We start from the raw sequence: 22,500 nt of genomic DNA on the forward strand, positions 1-22,500 counted from the left end.
TTGCCTTAAGAAAGTGTTTTGTTTGTTTTAAACTGAGAAGTAATTACTTTAATCACCTAGAGAATATAAATGATGTATCCTGCAAATCCTGTATATTGATTTGCGGAGTTAAAGTGATTGATGACTGAGAAATCATAGCAGCAAAATCAGGCATGGCTGACGGCCACTTGAGAAAATTCGAGGTTTGATCAGCTGATCATTCTTAATCAGCTGCATAAGTTGATCATTTCCGACTGCGATGAACTCTCTGTCAAAATCGCTTCATTGCTCCTGTCCATAGACCAAGAGTAGCCAGTCTCATGAGATAGCAAATATTGCTGGTCAATGATGTTTTTGTACGAGAAATTCGCTGTTAGCTTACTTTTCTAACAACTTTAATTAAGGTGAAGTTAACTTAATTAACTGTCTCGTATCGCATTTTCGCTATGACCAACGTGGCTCTGCAGGTGTGTCATTTGAACTACACAAGCCGATTTTTCTTTAATTTTTTTGCATGCGAACGGCACACTGCGCGAAGCTTTAGAGACTCATTGCTGGAACTTTTGGCAAAGTAGAACCGATTACTGGTTTACGAAAGTACTTTGGTAGAAACAAAGAAAGCCAGATTATTTAATTTTGTCTGAGTATGTGTTTAAAATGCCTGGAGAATCACCCCATTGTAATGACATTTTGTCTGTCTAACCAATCACGGACTTTCGTTATTAACGTGTTAAGCTATTCCAATGCCGGATTACTTCAGAGACCTTTTTAGAAAAATAGACGAACAATCTTTAACGATTCACAGGAAGGAGTTCAAAACTAAATAACCCATGTTTGGTTTATTTGTTTGTTTGTTTGTGTTTTCAAACACCAAGCTGCTGGCTTTCCTCTGGTAGCGGCGCCCTTTGGATATTTGCGACGTTTGTTGCGTTGGTTGAGCTTGTAAGTGAGTTTCGGAATCAATAAGTAGTTTTAACATCAATGGCCGCTACAGCAACGGCAACGCCATTAAACAAGAATACCATTGGTTACGGATAGTCGTGCTACAAGTGTGGCACGCATGTTAGTGCATTTCTTTGCCGTACTCCGCTTAAAGGGGCACTGTCATTCCAAATTTGCTTTTTTAGGTCAAAAATGAGTAAAAATCTAAATTAGTACTTTAGCTCACTCGTACAGCATTTCTGACAACCCACTGACAAGATATGAAATATATTTATGGCACAAAGAGCTATTCGTGTTTAATTTCTGGTGTCTCCAAACTTGAAAAGACTAGCCAGTTTTTTCAAGTTTCATTCCGTTTCCATCCTCTCCATCCTTGGATGCAAACAACAAAAAATAGCTTCAGAGAACTTCAGTGGTCATTGGCAACAAAACTACAGCATTATTTTTCGGTTTTTATTGATGCAAGGACGTCTTTTAGTGTTTTGAAGTTTGACTAAAATAACTTGACACTGCCCTTTTAACAACCACCTGAAATGACCTAATTTAAGATTTCAGACACGAAAACGTAAGCACACAACGGTGAATCGTTCATTATTTATGTTTACTTTAAATCTAGTCTCCTTCGCAACCGCTTTTTGGTTTTGTTCACGCAGCGCTCCCCCCGAAGAAAAGACAAAAAATAAAAAAGGGCGGGGTGAGCGTTGCGTGACGCCCCAATAACAGCTGCAAAAGAGACAGACTACTTCAAATCGGTCAGTACCAAATCACATATGGCATACTTTACTCACGTGTTACAACGTTAACGAGATGGCATTATTACGAAATCCTTAAGATATTGGTAAGTTAGAGTGGATTTTGAAAAGGAGTTATCGTTGAAGTTGCCGCTGTCGTAATAGAGACATTTGGCATCGCGTATTTTGTGTCACATGACATTGCCTTGCGGACGAGTTTGCACTTTGCGGTTCAAGTTCTAACGACTGGATACCCTTCTTGCGGCAAGTGATTTACCGCAGACAGGAGCCCATTAGTAGGAGCCTCCATATGCAGTTCTATTTTTAGAACGAAACCTTGAGCAGGAGACTCGCATTTACATACATTTACATCAATTTGCAAGATTTAAATACAGTGTTACTGCTTTATTTGTCTTCGTTAGACAATGACTTTATTCTGATTGGCCTTTTAAAACAGTGCGTGCAGAGCCGAGGAATTCTTGGCGTTCTAAAAATAGAAAGATGCGCGCACAGGTTGACTCATAAGGGCGTGTATGAGATAGGCAAGCTCCTACTCATGGGCTCCTGTCGCAGAGTTTTTCAATTCTGTAGGAACTCACGTTTCAACCAATAAGTTATGTTTTGTTTTTTAACTCTTGAGTGAACACATTTTTGCTGATCATTTGCACCTCCTTGAAGACGCTTGCTCGGTTGAATTAAAACATGTAAAGTAAAACAATAATCCAACATGGCACGTGGCGCTAACTGCGGTTTGAAGTTTGCGGTCGACCTTGAAAACGCGAAGCTAAATGTCCCTAATAGTTAAAACTCCGGTGTCTTTTATCTCTTTCCTTGGAAAAGAGGTTACATCAAAACGTTCGGTAGCTAAGGAACCACGTTCACCTTACAGGCATTGCGTGCCGTGGAACAATTTTCGTAGCTGAATTCATCCTATCAGATCGTTACGACAAGAAATGCGAATTTCCATAACAAAAAAAAAAACGGTGGAAAAGCTTCTCGGTTGAAGGTGGGCCTTAAAAGTCACTGCACAGAAGGAGTGACACCAGCGATAGCAATGCGCCTGTGCGACGTCCGTGTATGGTTTTTTTTAGCGAATGTTTAGTATTTTTCGGTTAGGAATCGTTACTAATAATTTGCTGGCTAAAATTTCACAAGAAGGACGTTTAATTGTTTAAACTTCTGCACGCTCGGGTGTACCCATTCAGTCTGATAAAACCGGCGAAACGAAACATATAATGCCAAACAATACCTTTATGATCTGTTATTGTAAATAAACATTTCTTTGACACAAGATACCTCTCGAACCCAGCCCTTGCCTTCCAAGGTTTACTCAGCTTTCAATATTTGAGCCCAGGCTTCTGCTCGATAAATCCCGAGCAAGAAATGTGGCGGACACTGTTGAAGTGACTGTCGACGTGACTTATTTCAGTTCTCCGTGTTGTATTCTGGGACGATGTCGCGTTAAAAGTCAATGGCGGGGGTGTTACACGCACTAACTCCAACAAAATTCGGGCAACAACATGTTGCATTCAGAATCACACTGTGCGTTATGTTACACCAGACAAATTTAACAACAATGTTGCGTTTAAAATCGGTTCATGTAACATCACCTTAATCGAAATTGGAGCGGCCCACACCCCTGCCGCCTAAGTAAAAGAAGCCCTTGGGTTGCCTTCGACTGAGTTCGGCCTTCTTCATCTCCTGTCTTGTTCGTTAAGTTGATTGTTACTCTATTGTTTTAGGCGAACACGGTAATTGTCGTGCGAGTGATAAAGGAAATGGTATCAATGCAACATACATCGCACAGGCAGATGGAACAAGCCAGGTGAGATAGTTAACATCTTAAACTTCTGTCTTTTGGAAAGCTCCATGGCAGTGCAAGTTTATGTAAACACATTTTTTGTTGCAGATTGGGGATCAGAGCGTGCTTGGTGTTGATGCCCCTGTTGGGTATCACGTGGTTATTTGGTCTCTTGACACCAGTACACACTGCGTTTCTGTACGTTAATGTCATTCTGAACTCCACTCAGGTATGACTTATAATTACATACTAGGTTTTGACTCCTGGGAGAATTCTCGACACTGATGCAAACCCTCGACTGCGTCTCGGGTTTGCATAATTGTCTCGACTTCTCCCAACTCCCCCTCGTGTTTGGATGAGGCTATGGAAACACGGAAAACGTCCTCTATTGCATCCTACGTGATCTATTTGACATCACTTCGTCTTATTTCGCGGGAAATCTCTACACAGCAGGCTCACCCAAACGCAGCAGTTACGTAGCTGAACGTACGCGCAAGCGCCAAAACAAGTTTACTAACTTGTTTTACCGGTTCAAATTTAATTTATTCGTCCTTGGCGCTGGACGGCGGCTCACTCAAAGAAACTAACGCTTTCTCGCAGTGGTTTCTCTCTCGGGAAGCGTAGGAGAAACCAGCTGCTCGCAGAGTATACTGAAATAGGTCAGTTTTTCACATTTTTCAAGTTTAAAAGAACAGTGGCACTTTCTTAAATTCTCTTGTACAAGTTAAATGTGTAGATACAACCTTGCTCTTCAAAAAGCCCCGCGTGAAAGTTAGGATTACGACTCTGGTAATCAGAAGAAAAAAATTGCCAATAATTTGGTGGCTTAAAGTTAAACAGAATTCTATAGAAATTTGCCGACTCGCTTAACTTTAAGCGAGTTGGAAAAGGAACTGTTTTCACAGAATTTTCGGTTGCCCCTTGCTAAGCGACCTGAGAAACCGTTCGTAAAAACACGGCCAATGGACCTGAAAAGCCCCTCTGGGAAGTAGTCAATTTAGTATGTATTGTATGTATGTATTCGAACCCCGTGACCGTGCAATTGCGTCGCACTTTATTCTTTGATCGCATTCACGTGACAAGACGACCATGTTGGTGCCAAACAAGAGAAAGAACTACAATAATTGGAGCATAATAACTGGGTCAAATTCCCAGAAGATTTTTTTATTACTGTTCGTTTCACCAACGTGGCCACCGTGACGTCAAAATTCGACTGAGAAAATGCTTTTATAGAATTATTTGATAACAATTCAACCTGATCCTGTAGTAATTCCCAGTGTAATTCTTTCATTCTTTCCCAAAGGGGTTCTTCATTTTTGCTCTTCATTGCTGGCCAAAAATAAATAGGTAAGACAGAGTTACTTAAGGTTTTTTGAATTGTAATTTTCAGTAAATTATACAAAAATACTGTAATTCCAATGCTTTGCCAAATATTTCAAAGTGATTCTTCATTTCATTCCCCGGAGGTAACATGTAACGTCTCTTCTAGTACAATCTCGAAAATGCTCCATTTCCACAATTTAGATCCTAGCAGTCAGTATATATGAGACAAGTAATTGACCACTTTAAGGTCGCGCGGGAGACAGGGTCGAGAGTCTTATAGAATTGCTTTGTGGGAGTGTTTTGGGGAAGAGCCAGTTTGATCTGCAAAGCAAAAAGACTTTCGTATACTCTTGTACGATATCGATTAACTATCTTTATAATTTAGTAAAAAAAAAGGCGCATGTACCTAAAACTCACTGACCTTTTGATCAAATCTTTTCGTTTTCGGGACAATTTTGCACCTTGGCAAGCGAGCCATCATTGTACAATATTCTGATGGTTTAGGAAGCTCCGTTCCTGGTATATTGTTTTCTTGTAATTTGAGTTCTTGCTCCGCGCACACAATGATGAAAATGAGTCTCCCAATGGGTTCACAGTGCAATTCAACAAGGCTGTTTCCCGTACATGATGATGTATGCTATATGATATGAAACGTCAAGTTAAAATGCGTTGTAATGTTTATCACCGCAGTTTGCTTTCAATTATTGTTTTTGATCAAGTTAAAATGGCCGAAAAACAAGAGTATTTATAATTCAGTGTCGTTGCATGCACTTTCGTTATTATCAGTATCACGCAAGGATTTCCTGCCTGACTTCCTACGAAAAAGCTGCGTTAGGAACATTAACGATAACTTTTTTTTTCTGATATTATAGATCACGGATATCTACATCGACGGAAGAAAGAAAGTCACAAAACAGCGACACATGCGATCAACACACACATGACACCTAGTCTGGGAATCGAACCCGGGCTACATTGGCGGAAAGCGAGCCATCGTCATCATATCTTTAATTAACCTTCGGATTTTAGAGTAGCTTGATTTAGCCTATATCATCGAGAATTTACCCTCCCTACGATGAAAAACCACATAGGACAGACCGCAACACTAGGAACTTTATGCTCTACTCTTTGCGAATAGTATGTAGGTTATTTTTGCCCGACAGGAGCCCATTACCCGGAGCCTCCATCTCCCATATTAACACTCTAAGTCAACCCTTTCCCGTATCTTTTTATTTGTACAAAAACACCTCCAAGGGAGGCTTTAGTGGGTGTTTTCACAATAGCCAATCATAACAGACCAATAGTCATCACATACGTGTGTGATGTATGGAAGCCACTTCACGTATGTTCTCAGTCACATATGTCAAAATATAGTAGTTCTAAAAATAGAAAGATACCCGCGGGACAAGGTTGACTCAAGGGTACAATACGTATGGAAGCTTCGGGTAACGGGATCCTGTGCAATTACCACTGCGCCAGCTCTGCTCTCACGACTTCCTAGTGTCATCTCCGCTTAACTCCTGGATGCTTCGAATTGTTCGTAGAGGTTTAGCGATCTGGAATAACAAGGAAAGAGTTTAAAAACGTACATTAGCGTCGTAGATCTTAAATTCTCTTATACGAGGAACCAACACTGTCACAAACATGTTTTAGAATGGTGTCCTGGTAGCCGCCGCCGTCCTCTTTCAGAAAGCTCCTCCATGGCGTCGCAGCACTCGCAGAGGGATCCCTAATCTCTCAAGATGTTTTGTTCCCTTAACAAATCAAACCTCGGTTGGATAACTTGTTTGATACGCAACCCATTAAAACGCATTTTGAATTTATGGAAGAATAACAAGATTTTTGTTTAAGAGGTTAAACAAGATATGTTCAAAAAGACCATATCTCAGTGCGCGGCCATGCACTCTTTTAACTCCTTGAAACGCGAGCCGGCTTTCATTCGGTGCAAATCAGATTTCCTAACTGCTTAAAAAAATAAAAATAAGAAGTAAAACATCTGTCTTTTTGTTAGTACTTCCGACTTTCAAGATTTCAAAATTTTCAGGCGGAAATTTCTCCCCCCCACCCCCCCCCCCCCAAACCCAATACAAAATACGTTCCGCCGTCTCTCTTCAACATGATCTCTTTTCTAAATGAACGATTATCGTTCATGATTCGTAATTTGCTTTGAATTTATTATTATCGTTAATTTATGACATTGTGTCCCAGGACTTGTAGTAGCAGAGAAAATAAGGAAATAAAAAGTCGTATCCCATAGAATATCGCTGGTGAAGAGTAATTAGGCCTAAGCTATAACAATAATTTATAATAATAATTTAATTTTAATGTTCATTTTGGGGTTCTCGTATTTCCTAATGTGCTTCGTTTACTTTATTATAAAAAAAATCGTTAGATTGTATGGTAAATTTACTGTGCGTGTTATCTAGACTGTACTGTAACCCGCCCTGCAATGTAGTATTGACTTTTATTTTAAGTTATTGTGAAATGAATTAAAAATGTCCAGTACATACATTTGAAAAAGAAAGTGTACAAGTCATAATTGAAGATACAAAAAAAAAAAAAAAAAATAATAATAATAATAATAATAATAATAATAATAATAGGTAATAAGTATGGGTAATCAAATGGTGACGCGTGAAATTAAGGAATAATTTCACATACGTCTGTTTGATTTTGGACAAAACGCAAGTGAAATTATTCCCTAATTTCACGCGTTGACAAATTACCCTTTAATTTTCAAACCTGGACGCCATTTTAGCACTAAAAGTTGCCATGGCAACAATGTAATTTCACATGTAAAATTATAAATTAACGCTGAAATTTCGCGCCAAAATTAAAGAGTAATTTGCCACCCATCTTATTATAATAAACATATACCAATGCGCAATGATGACATAGGAAATCCAGAGGCTCCTTAGCCCCATCTCTACGCCCAGCAAATCGCGGCAAAATAACAAATGCCGTCCTAAGAAAATATGTCTTAAGATGGCGCCTAACAAATGCCGACCTGAGTAAAATGTCTTAAGATGGCGCCTACACGCATCCAGTCTGTCCATATCACGCATTTCCTTAGGTGGTGAATTCCATAGGGTAAGAGAAGCTATGGCAAGTGCCCTACCACCGTGGTCCTCTTAGTTTTATGGCAGGAAAAGCAAGCAGCAATCGTTGATCTAAGATTGCGCCTAGAGTGGCTGACTTCATACAAAGTAGAGGAACTTAGCCGCACAGCTAGGGTCTTCCTTGTGCTATGAGCATTTTTGCCAAGAGAAAATCCTTATATCATACAAACACCTACTTTTGGAGGATCACGGCCAAGTAGTAGTAACTAGTAAGAGATCTTAAGACAATACGAGACAATTACCCGAACGTACTGCTTATTTTTGGAACGCACGAGTTCTTTTTAGACGCAAAGGATCGTAACCGGAAGTTATATGTACAGGGTTGAGACTAGCGCATTTCAAGGATGAGGTGGTTATGGCGCATTTCAAGGTGGTTATGGCCATTGGTAACCAAAGATTAGCGATGATTGGAGTTTTTGGTTTTTTTGGTTAGCGTTACACACCGGTACACACCGTTCGCGGTAGACCCACAATAAAAACTGTCGAGCGTTTTCGGAAAAGGTCGGTCCGCGACCTTTGTGGGAGGTCACTTTCCTTGCCAAGACACCAGGCAAGCACAAGCTCACGCAGATATTCATCTAGCTGTATATGGAAAGAGTGCGAGGACGATCTATGGGTCTGGCAGCAGCAACACGACAAAATGACTGAGAAGTCATAAGACCTACACAACTACACAAAGAAATTTAAGTTCTCATGTGAGTTCTTAGCGACTTATACCAATGACGTTGTAGAAATAAAAATTAAACAAGGCGAACCTGTAAGGTAAAGTTTAATTGTAATTCTGCAAGTTACTGGTCAAGAGCGATGAGATCACGTGCCCTCCCTTTGATGTGCCGTACACATCCTCATACAACTCTACCCATGATGATATTCCAGATGTGAATGGCCATTCGCCTGCCTTTTTTTAAACTGACTGCTCGATTTCCCCGCGCCATCTCATGTGAATTCTTCGATCCTGACGAATAACTTGCTGAATTACAATTAAACGTCAACTTACAGGTAAGCCTTGTTTGATTTTTAAATTTTACTTGGGGTACCATCTCGTCTCTCTAGATATCTTACGCATCATGCACAGGAACATTTTGACAGTCCTCCCCCACTCCCCCCCCCCCCCCCCTCCCCCGAAAGAGAGTCAGAGCCGAATCCTGTACTTTGTTCCTTCGCACAATCAAAATTCAGGGTGACACGTCTCAATGAAATTTGGTCTATGATTGGCTCATTCTATAAATAATCGGTATGCAAGATATGGGGAACAACGGAAGGAACAATTTTTCGCGACATTTTTAATGATGCGACGCTCGCATCTTTCTGCAGTCCGAAAAGAACGATTTTTGAAATGGTTGGTGAGAAACCTCGTTCCCAGGTAAAGCGAAGGAAAAAGGTCCTGGGAACGAGGCTGCTTTGCACGGGAAAAGAGAGACGGAAATCTGAGACCTTTCTTTTCACCGCGCACTGGTGGTTCAGTTGGTTGAGCACCGGGCAGTCACGCGGGAGGTCGTGAGTTCAACTCCGGCCGGACGAACACTCAGGGTCTTTCAATAACTGAGGAGAAAGTGCTACCCTTGTAATTACATCTGCAGATGGTTACACTCTCTAGTCTTCTCGGATAAGGACGATAAGCCGGAGGTCCCGTCTCATAACCCTTCTATGTTCATAATCCTGTGGGACGTAAAAGAACCCACACACTTGTCGCAAAGAGTAGGGCATGTAGTTCCCGGTGTTGTGGTCTGTCTTCTGTGGTGTATCATGGTTGGGAAAGTAAATGCTCGGAGATATTAGCTACACCAAGTTACTCTAAAATCCTAGGATAAAGAAAGATATATGATATGATATGATATATTCAATATGGCGGAAGCATACGCTGGCCTGCAGCTGACGTCCTCTAGCACCTGAGGCCGAAATTTATGGGTTTTAATGACCTCATGCACCGGAGAAATATCTACACCAAATCGCCAGCAAATACTTACCGAGAAATTTGGCTACTTTAGAAGGTTCGCCAAGGAGACTTCATCGGGGAATTTTAGTTTGAACTTTAAAGATCCCGGCGCTTTGCGAGCCTTAACTTGTGCTTTGTTAGAACAAGACTTTGGCCTGAAGCTAAATATCCCGTTAGATCGACTTATTCCCACAGTTCCTCTTCGACTTAACTATATCTTGTGGATTGAAGATCTGCTTTCGTGTCTTTCAAAAGTCTATCATCACGAGACAGTTCGGGGATTTGACGTCGGTGACGCTTTAATCTCGATCAACATTCGCCGGCAACAGTGCACTGTTACACTCTGACGTCATAGATTTTGCACTGTTTCCAGCTCAGAGACTTTTGGCGGGAAACAGTTTTATTGTTAGATGTCATGTGACCTCGAAGTAACCAATAAGATCGCGCGCTGCTGGGGGAAAAACTCAGAATGAAGAATGTCGTTAGTTTAACGAGGAAAAGTAATTGTGCAGCACGTGAAGCATTCATTTTAGTACATTTCTTCTTCGCATAATCTGCAAAAGAACAATGTGAAATTACCAAGGTTGGACGACAACTTCAGCATACAATGGTGAATTTTTCTTTCTCTATAATAATTTCATATCCGTCCAAACCAATCCCTTTACAGGGTATTTCGGCCATGTTTTACTTCTTGAGTGAGACGGAGTGATAGCCAAAATACTTATCAGTCCTCGTTGCTGTTGTCCATGCTAAAACTCTTTATTTGGAGCCAATATTTTTTCCAATGAACAATTTACAGTGTCCCCGATTAGTGCTCCAACGCTAGAAGATTAGACACTTAAATAAAGTTCCTCTCCATTGCTTTCCTGGGACCGTGCAATTAGTGATAAAGATGTTGCAGCAAGAAAGCTGAAACCGCGATGGGTTTGTGATTCGTATGAAATTATTTTTTGTTTCATTGTCATGTCCCTCAGGAGTGGATATATAGGAGGGGGTTGCACCACTAAGGAATGGCGTAGGTGACTAATGACATTTTTTTTTTTTTTTTTTTTTTTTTGCAGAATACCAGTTATATTAGAAAGCCTCTGGTCATCGAGGGATGGGGTAGGGGGTTGCGCACCCTCTGCACCCTCCTCCTCGACTTTAAAGCAATCAAGGTGTTTACTGATGGACTTTCGTAAGTTTCGACCAAAAATTGTTACGAACGCCGTAACAGTGCCCCTTTAATCGCACAAATTATCACAGAGCTCTGCATACGACCACGGTTGATTGGAGGTTTTCGCGAGACGTCATCGCAGCCATGTTGTTGGACGAAAACAAAAGATCTATTAGCTTATTTTGTTCGTCCACCAGAAGTCCTACATTTCTCTATTGTTATTGGTGTCTCTAGAGGTTGGTTGAAAACGTCCCATTGACAAATCATCCCCCACGCTTTTTATTGTGCGTCGTGACGTTTAACCTGTATATCCGAGAATTAATTTTCTCGAATTTAGTGTCGATATGGCAAGCAAATACACAGAGTGCAATTTCCACAGTGTCACGAACATTTGTCAAATGAGCTAAGTGGAATTTCCGTGAAGTTGAAATTCAGACTGAGAAGGCGGACTTTATTCCAGGTATTTGCAGCTGCTAGAGTCGTTTGGCTGAATATTAAACTAAATTTGGGTTTTCTGTAAAAAAAATAGGTTTATTGAATAAAAAATCGATGATGTTGGACAATATTTTTTATGCCTTTCCTCATAGTTGTACCCCAAATCTATCTCAATAAATTTGAGAGAATTTTGCATGCTGATCTCGATCAGGAAAGAATTTCCCATTCGGGAGTTTTAGCTCACTATGTGTAGAAACTAGGGACCAACGGATTTCTTCTTGCAAATTGTAAATAGCCAGTAACAAAGAACCGGTTCCATTTCTGTTTTGAATAGTTTTGAGAAAATAGTAGTTTGAGTTTACACTCATTTCTTTTATAAACTGAAAACCTTTTATATAGGAACGTTTAGGCTGTATTAAGCAAAATTTTAAGAACATAAAAAGAATATTTAACAATTATTCGCCGAAGGCGAAGTGATCATCGGTGAATATTCACCGATAATCACTGAGCCTGAGGCGAATAATTGTTTTAGTGTAAATACACAGGTGATTATTTCAAAAAAAGAGGAAAAAAAAACATTTCAACGCGAAATCATCCTTACTTACCGTGGCAAAACGACTACTGGCAGCCGTTTTGTCCGTCGAGGTGATTATCGGCTGATAATCCGAGATAGCGAGCCAATGAGAGCGCGCGATTTTGTATAATCACCTGTGTATTTATACTAATTAACAATTATTCGCCGAAGGCGAAGTGATTATCGGTGAATATTCACCGAGACGAAGTCGAGGTGAATATTCACCGATAATCACTGAGCCTGAGGCGAATAATTGTTTTAGTATAAATACACAGGTGATTATTTCAAAAAAGAGAAAAAAAAAAAAACATTTCAACGCGAAATCATCTTCTCTTACGGTGGCAAAACGATTACTGGCCGCCATTTTGTCCGTCGAGGTGATTATCGGCTGATAATCCGAGATAGCGAGCCAATGAGAGCGCGCGATTTTGTATAATCACCTGTGTATTTATATTAATTCCGGTTAGTTGACAACAACGTCTTTGTTTGGCTTATTTGTTTTTCGAGATGAGCTTGTTCTTATTGGATGATACACTTAAGAACAATCACTTTGTAGTCCAACCACACAACTGCAAGAGCATTTTCGGGCTCAAACATCAAATCGACAAAACAAAACAAAAATAAGGCCGCTCAGCCTCAGCCCCAAAATTCGACGTTCTTACAAATAAAAGGGTCTAGTTCGCATATACTATTGGTAGTGGTAATTAAAAGCCTTCAATTTGCGTGTGTGTTCAACAGCCGACGAAGGCTCACCGCCGATAAAGTTTTTTGAGGTAATTAAGGAAAAACAAAATCTAAAATCAACTGACATCTGGCTTTTAAACTGTGTGGAGCAAGAGTTGTTCGTTCTGCAAGTCGGCGTCAAAGTTATGAAAAAAATATTATGTTTAGTGGCGGTTTTTGGAATTGCTTGTCTGGGAGTATTTTCGCGTAAGTACCTCTGTAACATGAATATTAGTTTTTTGGGTTTTAATACCTGGGGAAGCCGAGGATGTTTCGACCGCTATGTGTTTGCCAGTTTTGGAGCACATACATTGTAAGGCATCATACATTAGTACACACATTAGTTAAGACTTTTGAAAGGTGTGTCAAAGAAAAATCGACAAGATCAGCCACAAGAATCTTAAATTTAGGCGATAACATAATCTACCAGTAGAGATCTTAATGTGCTATGGAGAAGCAAATCTTCATCTGATGGTAAAAATGCATTCAATTGGCAGGAACGCAGGTTTGATTCGAGAATATCTTACAGAAATTTTAGTATTTTAAGAGATACAAATGTTCCGCCGAAAACAAATTTTGCGGCTAGTGTCGATGTACAAATGAATCAGGTTGTTCGAGAAGAGATCTTGAATTCTTTTTCTTTTTTATGTTTTTATTTACATTTTACACTACTTACAAAATTGACTACTACCACTACCACTACTACTGCCAACATGTACGACACTAAACGGACTCACCTGTCTATTGATCATTCAAAATACTATGCAAGTTAGCAATATATATTAACGATAACATACAAATTAAACAAACCAAGACAAAATATCGTGACACTAAATCCTAACGAACTGACATTCCAACTCTAACGATGTAGGTCCAAGAGAAGCAAAAACGTAACTAATTAATAATAATGATAATAATAATATTTTATTCATTTCTGGAGCGCATCCTAACATGATTATGATCAGATGCGCATTCTTATGTTATAAATACGAGAAATAATAGATTAGGTAAGTAAGTAGGTAATACTTTATTTAAAATATTCAAATGAAAAGAGAAACACGCTAGTTTCAACAACTCTCGGCTGGTTTCCATGGAGGGCGTGTTGACACATAAAACCGTATATTAAAATACTAAACTAATTCTAAAATTTGCCTTTGCTACTGATACTACGACTATTACAGAAAAAACTATTGTAAAAATATACATCTTAGCAAGACCCAACTATTTTCTAATAAGCTTCTTAAATGAAGGAATTGACACGGCGAGTTTTGCTTCATTCGAGAGCTGGTTCCAAAGCATAGCACCACTAAATTTAAACCTTCTTTTTCGAAATTCCTTTTTCGGTTTAGGAAGTGTCAGATCAGTAGCTCTATTGCGTAGATGGTAATTAACCTGATCGATATTCCTTCTAACAAAAGACTTCCTAAGGCCGTGGACGGTGTAGTCATATTTAGTACTTTATACCTTAATATTAACTTTGCATAGCGCCGTCTATCATCAAGTGTTTCCCAAGAAAGAGAGTCAATTAAGTCTTTGCAGCTTATCTTTCAAAAATTTGCCGCAGTTGTCCCACAAAGAAGAACAGTATTCAAAATATGGCTGAACTAAGCCCTTATACACTGTTTCCAAGGTAGCTACGGGAACAAAATTCGTGTCCATGTTTTGTAAAAAAGGCCATTTTTTTGCGTATCTGTCACAAATTTTAAAGGACAAGTTGGATAATCGATCATGTTCATTTTATGTAATAAACCATCGGTGTGCAGAATGCGATGGATGATGATGTATTGGAACATCACTTGTTCCGTCTCCTTTGTGACATAAAAGGGTAAAAAGTAAACTTTAGTTAAGTCGTCTTTTTCTAGGCCGTATTATATGATCTTTTTTTCTGCCCTGAGAGGAGGTAATTCTCCAGTGATAAGTATTTCCAAGAGTGAATTAGAATCATTGGCTCAGCGAACGCGGATGCAAACAACGTCATCTCTCCATGGAACTTTCTGGAAGCGATTAGCATTTCGCTTTGACGTCATTTGATCTGCAATGATACAAGGAGTGAGGAGAAGCTTCGTTTAATCTTGCCAAACATTGCTTGATACGTGAAAGAAATTGCAAATCGCTCTTGCTATTTTACATACAGCTTCATACTTCAGCAGATCACAATTAGAGGCGAAAGCCTACAGTATTTCGTATCTCGTTAGAATTTAATATTTTTCTAGAAAGGAGAGACAGAAGAAAGGCGTTAAGTTTTTTTTTTTGCAAAGAGAGCTAAAAAGCAGAAAACAGTTCTCTTTTTTGCGTCGAACAAGTCTGAAAAGTAAATGAGTTCAGCCAACAACAACAACAAGGTTTATTTTCACACATGAAAAAGGAGAAGAGAACAAGAATTAATACAACTTATTTAGGGTATGAGGCCACCTAGAAAATAACTCAAAAGCTAATCTAGCTAGGACGCGTAGTAATAGTCAAAATGCAATACTAGTAGTTGATAAATGGCGGCAAAAGTATAAAAGCAAAATTACAACAAAAAATAACAAATTTAAAATTTAAACACACAACTTACATTGAGCCAGGGAATAGAGAAAACAACCGGAGAGAGAAGATAAAAATTGATTAATAGGAATCGAAAATAACCTTAAGTTTTTAAGAAACGTTTAAAATTGTTGAGGCTTTCATAGACTCTTTAGAAATTCGTCAATCTTATTCCAAAGAATAGGTCCCTTAAAGCGAAATCCATATTAAATTTACCGTAATTTGTTCTCGCTAAAGATATGCAAAACGTCGATCTGGAAGCAAGCCTAGTTTTATACTAGTGACTTGAAGATACAAGGGTAGAGAAATTAAGGAAGGCAGAGGGCAGCATATTATAACATCAAGGAACTTCAAAATATTCAAGTCTTTAAAAATAGGAGATGTATGTTTATGATATTGAGAAAAAGTAATAATTCTAACTGCCTTCTGTAAACCAATTATTGGGTGTAAATAGGTAGTTTCATAAGTATTACTTCAGATAGTTACACCATATACAAGGGCGGACGGAGGACTTTGTGAAAGGAGGGCCTCGAGATATAGTATAACAGTGGCAATATGGGCGCGATAGCTCCCGTCAGGACTGCGAACGGCGCACTTTTCTGAAGAGTTTCGGAAGCATGCTCCCCAGGGAAAATATTTGAGACTGAAGTTCTCTGAGGTGCAATCTAGTGTATTCTGGACACTTAAATTCAGCAAATGCATGGATTCCATATTGAACATGTAATGCTGAAATATTTAATAAACTACAGGTGTGGTTGTGGCCAAAGAAGTAAAAACACTTTTTGCTATTCCACTATTACGCCTGTTGCGGCGGCATTCTTCATGAATGAAGTCTTTTGTTTTGAAACATTATTTTTTTGTGTCACGCTTGCATGTCGTTTTCATTATTATTCTGTTAGTTTTTCCGGCATAACTTTGTCTATTGTTCCTTAGTTCATTAGTATAAATTCGCGTCTTTGCTTTTTATTCATTCTCGTTTGTGCTTTGGAGGATACAGTTTTAGGTTTTGCGTTTTTTTTCCTACATCGCTTCGTTTGTCCGTTTTAAAGGCCATATAACGTTTCAACGAATGAAGGGGCCAAAAACCATTGCTCCAACGCGTTACTAAAGTTCTTCTTTAATGTCAAATATCCTTAGTTTAAAGAGAACAGGCGATGCGGTGAACGTATCGATTATTGCTTTCGCACCGTTTATCGCAACGTTCACCGCATCGCCTGTTCTCTTTAAACTAAGGATATTTGACATTAAAGAAGAACTTTAGTAACGCGTTAGCTGATTAAAGGATGCCTCGGTATAACCATTTTGTCCGTTCAGGTGGAGGCATCCTTTAATCAGCTCTTTCGGCTCTCCTTCCACGTACTGCTCCAAGTAACGTAGACGGACCAGTAAGATTTGAACAATTTGATCGGCTTTCCAAGCTGTTTTCTATTTTCTCCTTCGCGGAAGAAATCCACCGTTCTGTTTGTTCGATAAAATTAATCATCTCGGTGCTTTGTTCAACGTACCAGTCACTAGCTGCGTTGACATCTTCATCGTTTTCAAGGTCATCCATAAGGGCTGCGACCACCTTCTTCAACTCTTCGCTGGTGGCGCGAAACGCGGATAACTCGTTTTCAACAGAATTTACATCGTCCGTATTTGCAGTCTTCTCAGTAATTCGCTCAATCTGCTGTTTAACCTTTCGTTGCGAAGCGGTCTAACGCTTGATCATCTCCTTGTTTAACATAAGGCCAATCTTCAATCTTCTTAATGTAAGCGTTCGAGATTTTGTACGGATCTCTATACTTCTCTACCAAAAGCTTCTTAATGTAAGCGTTCGAGATTTAGTAATCCTTTAATCAACTAAGGATATTTGACATTAAAGAAGAACTTTACTAACGCGTTGGAGCAACGGTTTTTGGCCTCTTCATTCGTTGAAACGTTAAATTTTATTATAATGGAAGTCGGGAGCCGTTACGGACAAACTTACGAGGACGAGCATCAGTCGAAGGAGATTATTGCTGGTACAGTTCAAAGTGCGAGGCCAGAGCGACGCTTAGAGAAAGGATCGGGCTATGTCACTCGACTTCGATGGATGGATTGTTATTCGCTGCAACGAAAGGTTAAACAGCAGATTGAGCGAATTACTGAGAAGACTGCAAATACGGACGATGTAAATTCTGTTGAAAACGAGTTATCCGCGTTTCGCGCCACCAGCGAAGAGTTGAAGAAGGTGGTCGCAGCCCTTATGGATGACCTTGAAAACGATGAAGATGTCAACGCAGCTAGTGACTGGTACGTTGAACAAAGCACCGAGATGATTAATTTTATCGAACAAACAGAACGGTGGATTTCTTCCGCGAAGGAGAAAATAGAAAACAGCTTGGAAAGCCGATCAAATTGTTCAAATCTTACTGGCTCGTCTCGCCTCACAAAAGGATCGTCGACTAAGTCATCAATTGCCTCCGGTCGGGCGAAAGAAAGAGCCAAGACTGCCGAACTCATGGCGAAATTTGCGATGTTAGAGCGTAGACAAGGATTAGAGAAAAGAGCTGAGCGTTTACACTTTGAAGAGCAGCTAGCAGTGGCCCAAGCGCGCGAAAGGGCGTATGCTGAGTTTCAAGACCATGGTTCTAGCTTTGAGAGGAAGTTGTCTGAGGCAATCATTCATCCACCGCCAACAGCTATGCAGGATCCACAGGTCAATCCGCTTCCTCGCTCGAATCCTCCGCCCGTACCTCACCCGTATCACTCGCCTGTGCAATTAGAACCAGTTGCAGCGCAATGCTCATGGCCGAACCTGTTGGCTTCAGAGTTTAAAGTGGAGCGTGGTGAAAACCAGAACATTCCCAAAGGCTTCCGAGAAGTTCTCAGCCAGCAAAACAGATTAACAGAGCTCTTGGTTGAACAGCAACAGCAGACCCTTCTGCCCACATTAACCATTTCCAAGTTCACCGGCAACCCCCTTGATTTCTTCACGTTTGTCAGGACCTTTGAGTCGCAAATTGAGAGTAAACTGAAGTCAAACGATGTCCGTTTACGTTATTTGGAGCAGTACGTGGAAGGAGAGCCGAAAGAGCTGATTAAAGGATGCCTCCACCTGAACGGACAAAATGGTTATACCGAGGCTATGAAGCTTTTGGTAGAGAAGTATGGAGATCCGTACAAGATCTCGAACGCTTACATTAAGAAGATTGAAGATTGGCCTTATGTTAAACAAGGAGATGATCAAGCGTTAGACCGCTTCGCAACGTTTCTTACTCAGTGTCGGAGTGCGATGTCCGAACTTAAGTTTCTCTCGACTCTGGATCATCCCCACAACATTCAGACTATGGTTAAAAAGCTTCCGCTGCCACTCCAAGACAGATGGCGCAGAGAAGCAAGTAAGCTCCGAGCGACGAGAAATATCACTCCCACGTTTGCTACCTTTGTGGAATTTGTCAAGACTGAGGCAGGAATTGCAATGGATCCTGTGTATTCATGAGAAGCGCTTAATCGTCAAGATACCTCGGATCGCCCTGGTCGTTTTAACAAAGGGAAAAACACTCACAAGCCGAAAATCGGAGACCGTTCACGCGCGACAACTCATGTATCCAGTCACGCCACGGCGATAACTGCCACACCCGAAGCTAAAGGGCTTGGCCTAGCCAACTCGTGTAAGATGTGTGGAAAGACTCATGACCTTGATGACTGTAAAGAGTACTTAAAGAAGACCTTGCAAGAGAGGAGAGAATTCCTCAAGGACAAAGACTTGTGCTTTGCATGTTACCAAGCTGGCCATAGGTCAAGCGGATGTGCTCAGAGGAAAACCTGTAAAACGTGCTCCAGACGTCATCCTACCGGGCTTCACGATGATAACTTCCGTCTCAATCAATTAGCAACCAAGAAACAGAATCCGTCATCAGAACAATCTACGGATGTCCTCACTGCTACCCATGTTGAAACAGAGGAGGCTGTTTGCAGCGCTGTCGGCACAGGGAACCCAATTACTGCCTTGCCTATTGTTCCTGTCAGATTAAAAGCAGCTGGGAAAGAAGTCCTTACGTATGCCATGCTCGACAGCTGTAGCACTGGAACTTTCTTGCTTGAAGACATAGCTGCTTGCTTAAACGCAAAGGGTACCGATACGAAGCTAATGGTGAAGACAGTAAACGGCACTCAGTTACACGATACTAAGGCACTGAACGGTTTGATCGTTACGGACCTCAATGGTGAAAACCGCATTGATTTGCCGAAGACCTTTACTAAAGAAGACATTTCTGCGATAGACGTGGATGTGCCTGTACCTGAACTCGCCCATAAGTGGAAACATCTTGAAAGAATAGCAGACTGCATGCCTTCTCAGCTTCATGGCGCGAAAGTTGGTCTTCTCATTGGATCGAATTGTCCAAAAGCCCTTGAATCGATAGATATTGTTGGCAGTGAAAATGGTGGCCCTTATGCGATAAACACCTTTGCTGGATGGGCGATAGTAGGACCTTTGAATTTGATCAAGAAAGACCATCAAACAGTTAACTGCAATAGAATAGCCTTTGTAGAGGTGTGATCAGGGAAACCCCTTGACCATCACTTCGCCGTGGAGGATAAGGTCAAAGAAATTGTCACGCCGCAAGCATTAATCAGGATGTTTGAATTGGACTTTCCTGAAAGATCTGACGAGAGAGCCCACCAGTACTCGCAAGAAGATAAGAAATTTCTTGAGATTGTGAATAAAGGCATTAAGCGTACTGATGATGGCCATTACGAAATACCTCTACCCTTCCGCTCTAAAGACGTACACCTTCCTGACAATAAGGAGCAAGTGTTCCAAAGAGCATGCTGGCTGAAGAGAAAACTGACAAGAAATAAGAAATTTCACGAAGATTACGTCAATTTCATGAATGACATCATCCGAAAGGGATTTGCCAGAAAAGTGCCACCAGATCGCCTTCCCGCCAGGTCAGGGCAAGTGTGGTACATACCCCATCACGGTGTTTACCACCCCAAAAAGCCAGACAAGATCAGAGTCGTTTTTGACTGCAGCGCACGTTATGGAGGGACATCACTGAACGACCAACTCATGCAAGGACCGGACCTGACGAGTCGCCTTGTCGGCGTGTTGACGAGATTTCGCCACCAGCCAGTCGCATTCATGGGAGACATTGATGCTATGTTTCACCAGGTTCGAGTACCCGACAATCAAAGAGATTTTCTCCGATTCTTCTGGTGGCCTGACCGTCTTCTCGATGAGGCCCCTGCGGAATACCAAATGAATGTTCATCTTGTTGGAGCAGTATCTTCCCCAAGTTGTTCCAACTTCGCTTTAAGACAAGCCGCAGATGATGCTGAGAAACATGTTGGTTCGGAAACAGCTGACGTTTTGAGGAATAACTTTTACGTGGATGACTGTCTCCGATCAGAGGATTCAGAAGAAACAGCTATTGAAAGATTACGGGGTGTTCGTTCTGCGTGTTCTCTTGGAGGATTTAACCTATCTAAGATTGTCAGCAACAGAAGAAATGTATTAATGAGAGTGCCACATGACATTCGCGCACACGATTTAAGGACTTTGGACCTAGGTTGCCACTTCCTTCCAGTTGAAAGGGCCCTTGGTGTACAGTGGGCTATTGAATCGGATACGCTAGGGTTCCGGATAATCCTTAAAGACAAGCCACTCACCCGCCGTGGTATTTTATCCACCATCTGTTCAGTGTATGACCCACTCGGAATAGCAGCGTCTTTTCTATTGAACGGAAAGAAGATTTTGCAAGACCTTTGCCGCATGAAGATAGACTGGGATGAAGAGATTGATCTCGAGTTCCGTGTACGTTGGGAAAAGTGGAGAAGCCAACTATCAGCATTAGAAGACTTCTCAATGGACCGTTGTGTCATCCCGAACGGCTTTGGTTCTGTCGTGTCAAGGCAAATCCACCATTTCTCGGACGCTAGTGCCATTGGTTATGGTCAGGTGACGTATCTACGAAGTGTAGACGACAAGGGTAACATTCATTGTGCGTTTCTGATGGGGAAGTCTCGTTTGGCACCCCTTAAGGCCATGACGATTCCGCGTTTAGAGCTTACAACAGCAACTACCTCTGTTCAAGTAGGAGGAATGATTTCCAGAGAATTAGGCGATCCTGTTGATGGAGAGATCTACTGGACCGACAGTACCACCGTGTTGAAATACATTAGAAACGAAACGAAGCGTTTTCACGTGTTTGTGGCAAATCGAGTGCAAAGAATTCGAGATGAGACAGATCCTATCCAATGGAGGCATGTGGACTCCGAAAATAATCCGGCTGATGACGCATCACGTGGTTTGGAGGGCAATCAGATAACTAAACGACATCGATGGGTCAGAGGTCCAGATTTTTTGTGGCATCCCGAAAGTGAATGGCCTACGTTTCCCTGCGATTTAGACGCAGTCTTTGCCGATGATCCTGAAGTGAAGAAAGTTGTAACACATGCCACCGTTTCTGATGAAAAGGAGGAAATCTTGACCAGGTTCGCGCGTTTCTCAAATTGGAACCGCATGAAACGATGCGTGGCCCGGATACTTCGCCTCAAGCAGTTTTTAGCTCATGTGCAAACGCCGTTGGAAACACGCAGAGCAGGAAAATTGAGCAGCCAACCCTTAAAAGTTGAGGAATTACAACGCGCCGAGGAAATCATACTCAACTTGGTACAAGGATGTGCGTTTCCTAAAGAATCTGAAGCCCTGCGCAAGATTCAAGGAGAAGAGCGTCAGAAGAATCGCGACATCGTGAGAGTCAAGAAAGCGGAAATCAAGAAAACCAGTACGTTATATCGCCTTGATCCTTTTCTTGACCAGAACGGCCTGTTGCGCGTTTGGGGCAGATTCAGCAGATCGCAAGTCTTTCCCGATAATTTCAAGTATCCCATCATCCTCCCCAAGAAGAGTTTCATAGTAGATCTGATCATTAGAGATGCACATGAGAAGGTTGCGCATTCTGGTCGCGGCATCACTTTGGGCACGCTGAGAAGTCGATATTGGATCATAAACGCCAATTCCGTTGTGAGGCACTTCATTTCCAAATGCGTGACTTGTCGGCGGCTTCGTGGTGTAGTTGGTGAGCAAAGGATGGCCGATCTTCCCAAAGGAAGGATTGCCCAAGCACCTCCATTCACTTACTGTGGCGTCGACTACTTTGGCCCATTCTACATTAAAGAGGGAAGAAAGGAATTGAAGCGTTATGGTGCGTTATTTACCTGTTTGTCTAGTCGAGCTGTACATATAGAGACGGCAAACTCCCTGGAAACAGATTCCTTTCTAAAT

At 41.1% G+C, this 22,500-nt stretch overlaps 2 protein-coding genes across 2 annotated transcripts in view; both read left to right on the forward strand.

The window, feature by feature from the left end:
- Positions 1-5,807, forward strand: part of LOC138046855 (adhesion G-protein coupled receptor D1-like) — a 16,363-nt gene extending 10,556 nt beyond the window's left edge. The window contains exons 6-10 of the mRNA XM_068893433.1: positions 855-921; positions 3,395-3,477; positions 3,562-3,682; positions 4,757-4,800; positions 5,649-5,807. Coding sequence (XP_068749534.1) covers positions 855-921; positions 3,395-3,477; positions 3,562-3,682; positions 4,757-4,800; positions 5,649-5,727 — 394 coding nt within the window. The 3' untranslated portion in view covers positions 5,728-5,807. The remainder of the gene's footprint in view (positions 1-854; positions 922-3,394; positions 3,478-3,561; positions 3,683-4,756; positions 4,801-5,648) is intronic.
- A 14,041-nt stretch (positions 5,808-19,848) lies between these two features.
- Positions 19,849-22,500, forward strand: part of LOC138046606 (uncharacterized) — a 3,417-nt gene continuing 765 nt past the window's right edge. Inside the window, exon 1 of the mRNA XM_068893212.1 lies at positions 19,849-22,500. This exon is cut by the window's right edge and continues 765 nt beyond it. Coding sequence (XP_068749313.1) covers positions 19,849-22,500 — 2,652 coding nt within the window.

The sequence above is a fragment of the Montipora capricornis genome, chromosome 4 (genome assembly GCF_036669925.1).
Source record: "Montipora capricornis isolate CH-2021 chromosome 4, ASM3666992v2, whole genome shotgun sequence".
Taxonomy (NCBI): domain Eukaryota; kingdom Metazoa; phylum Cnidaria; class Anthozoa; order Scleractinia; family Acroporidae; genus Montipora; species Montipora capricornis.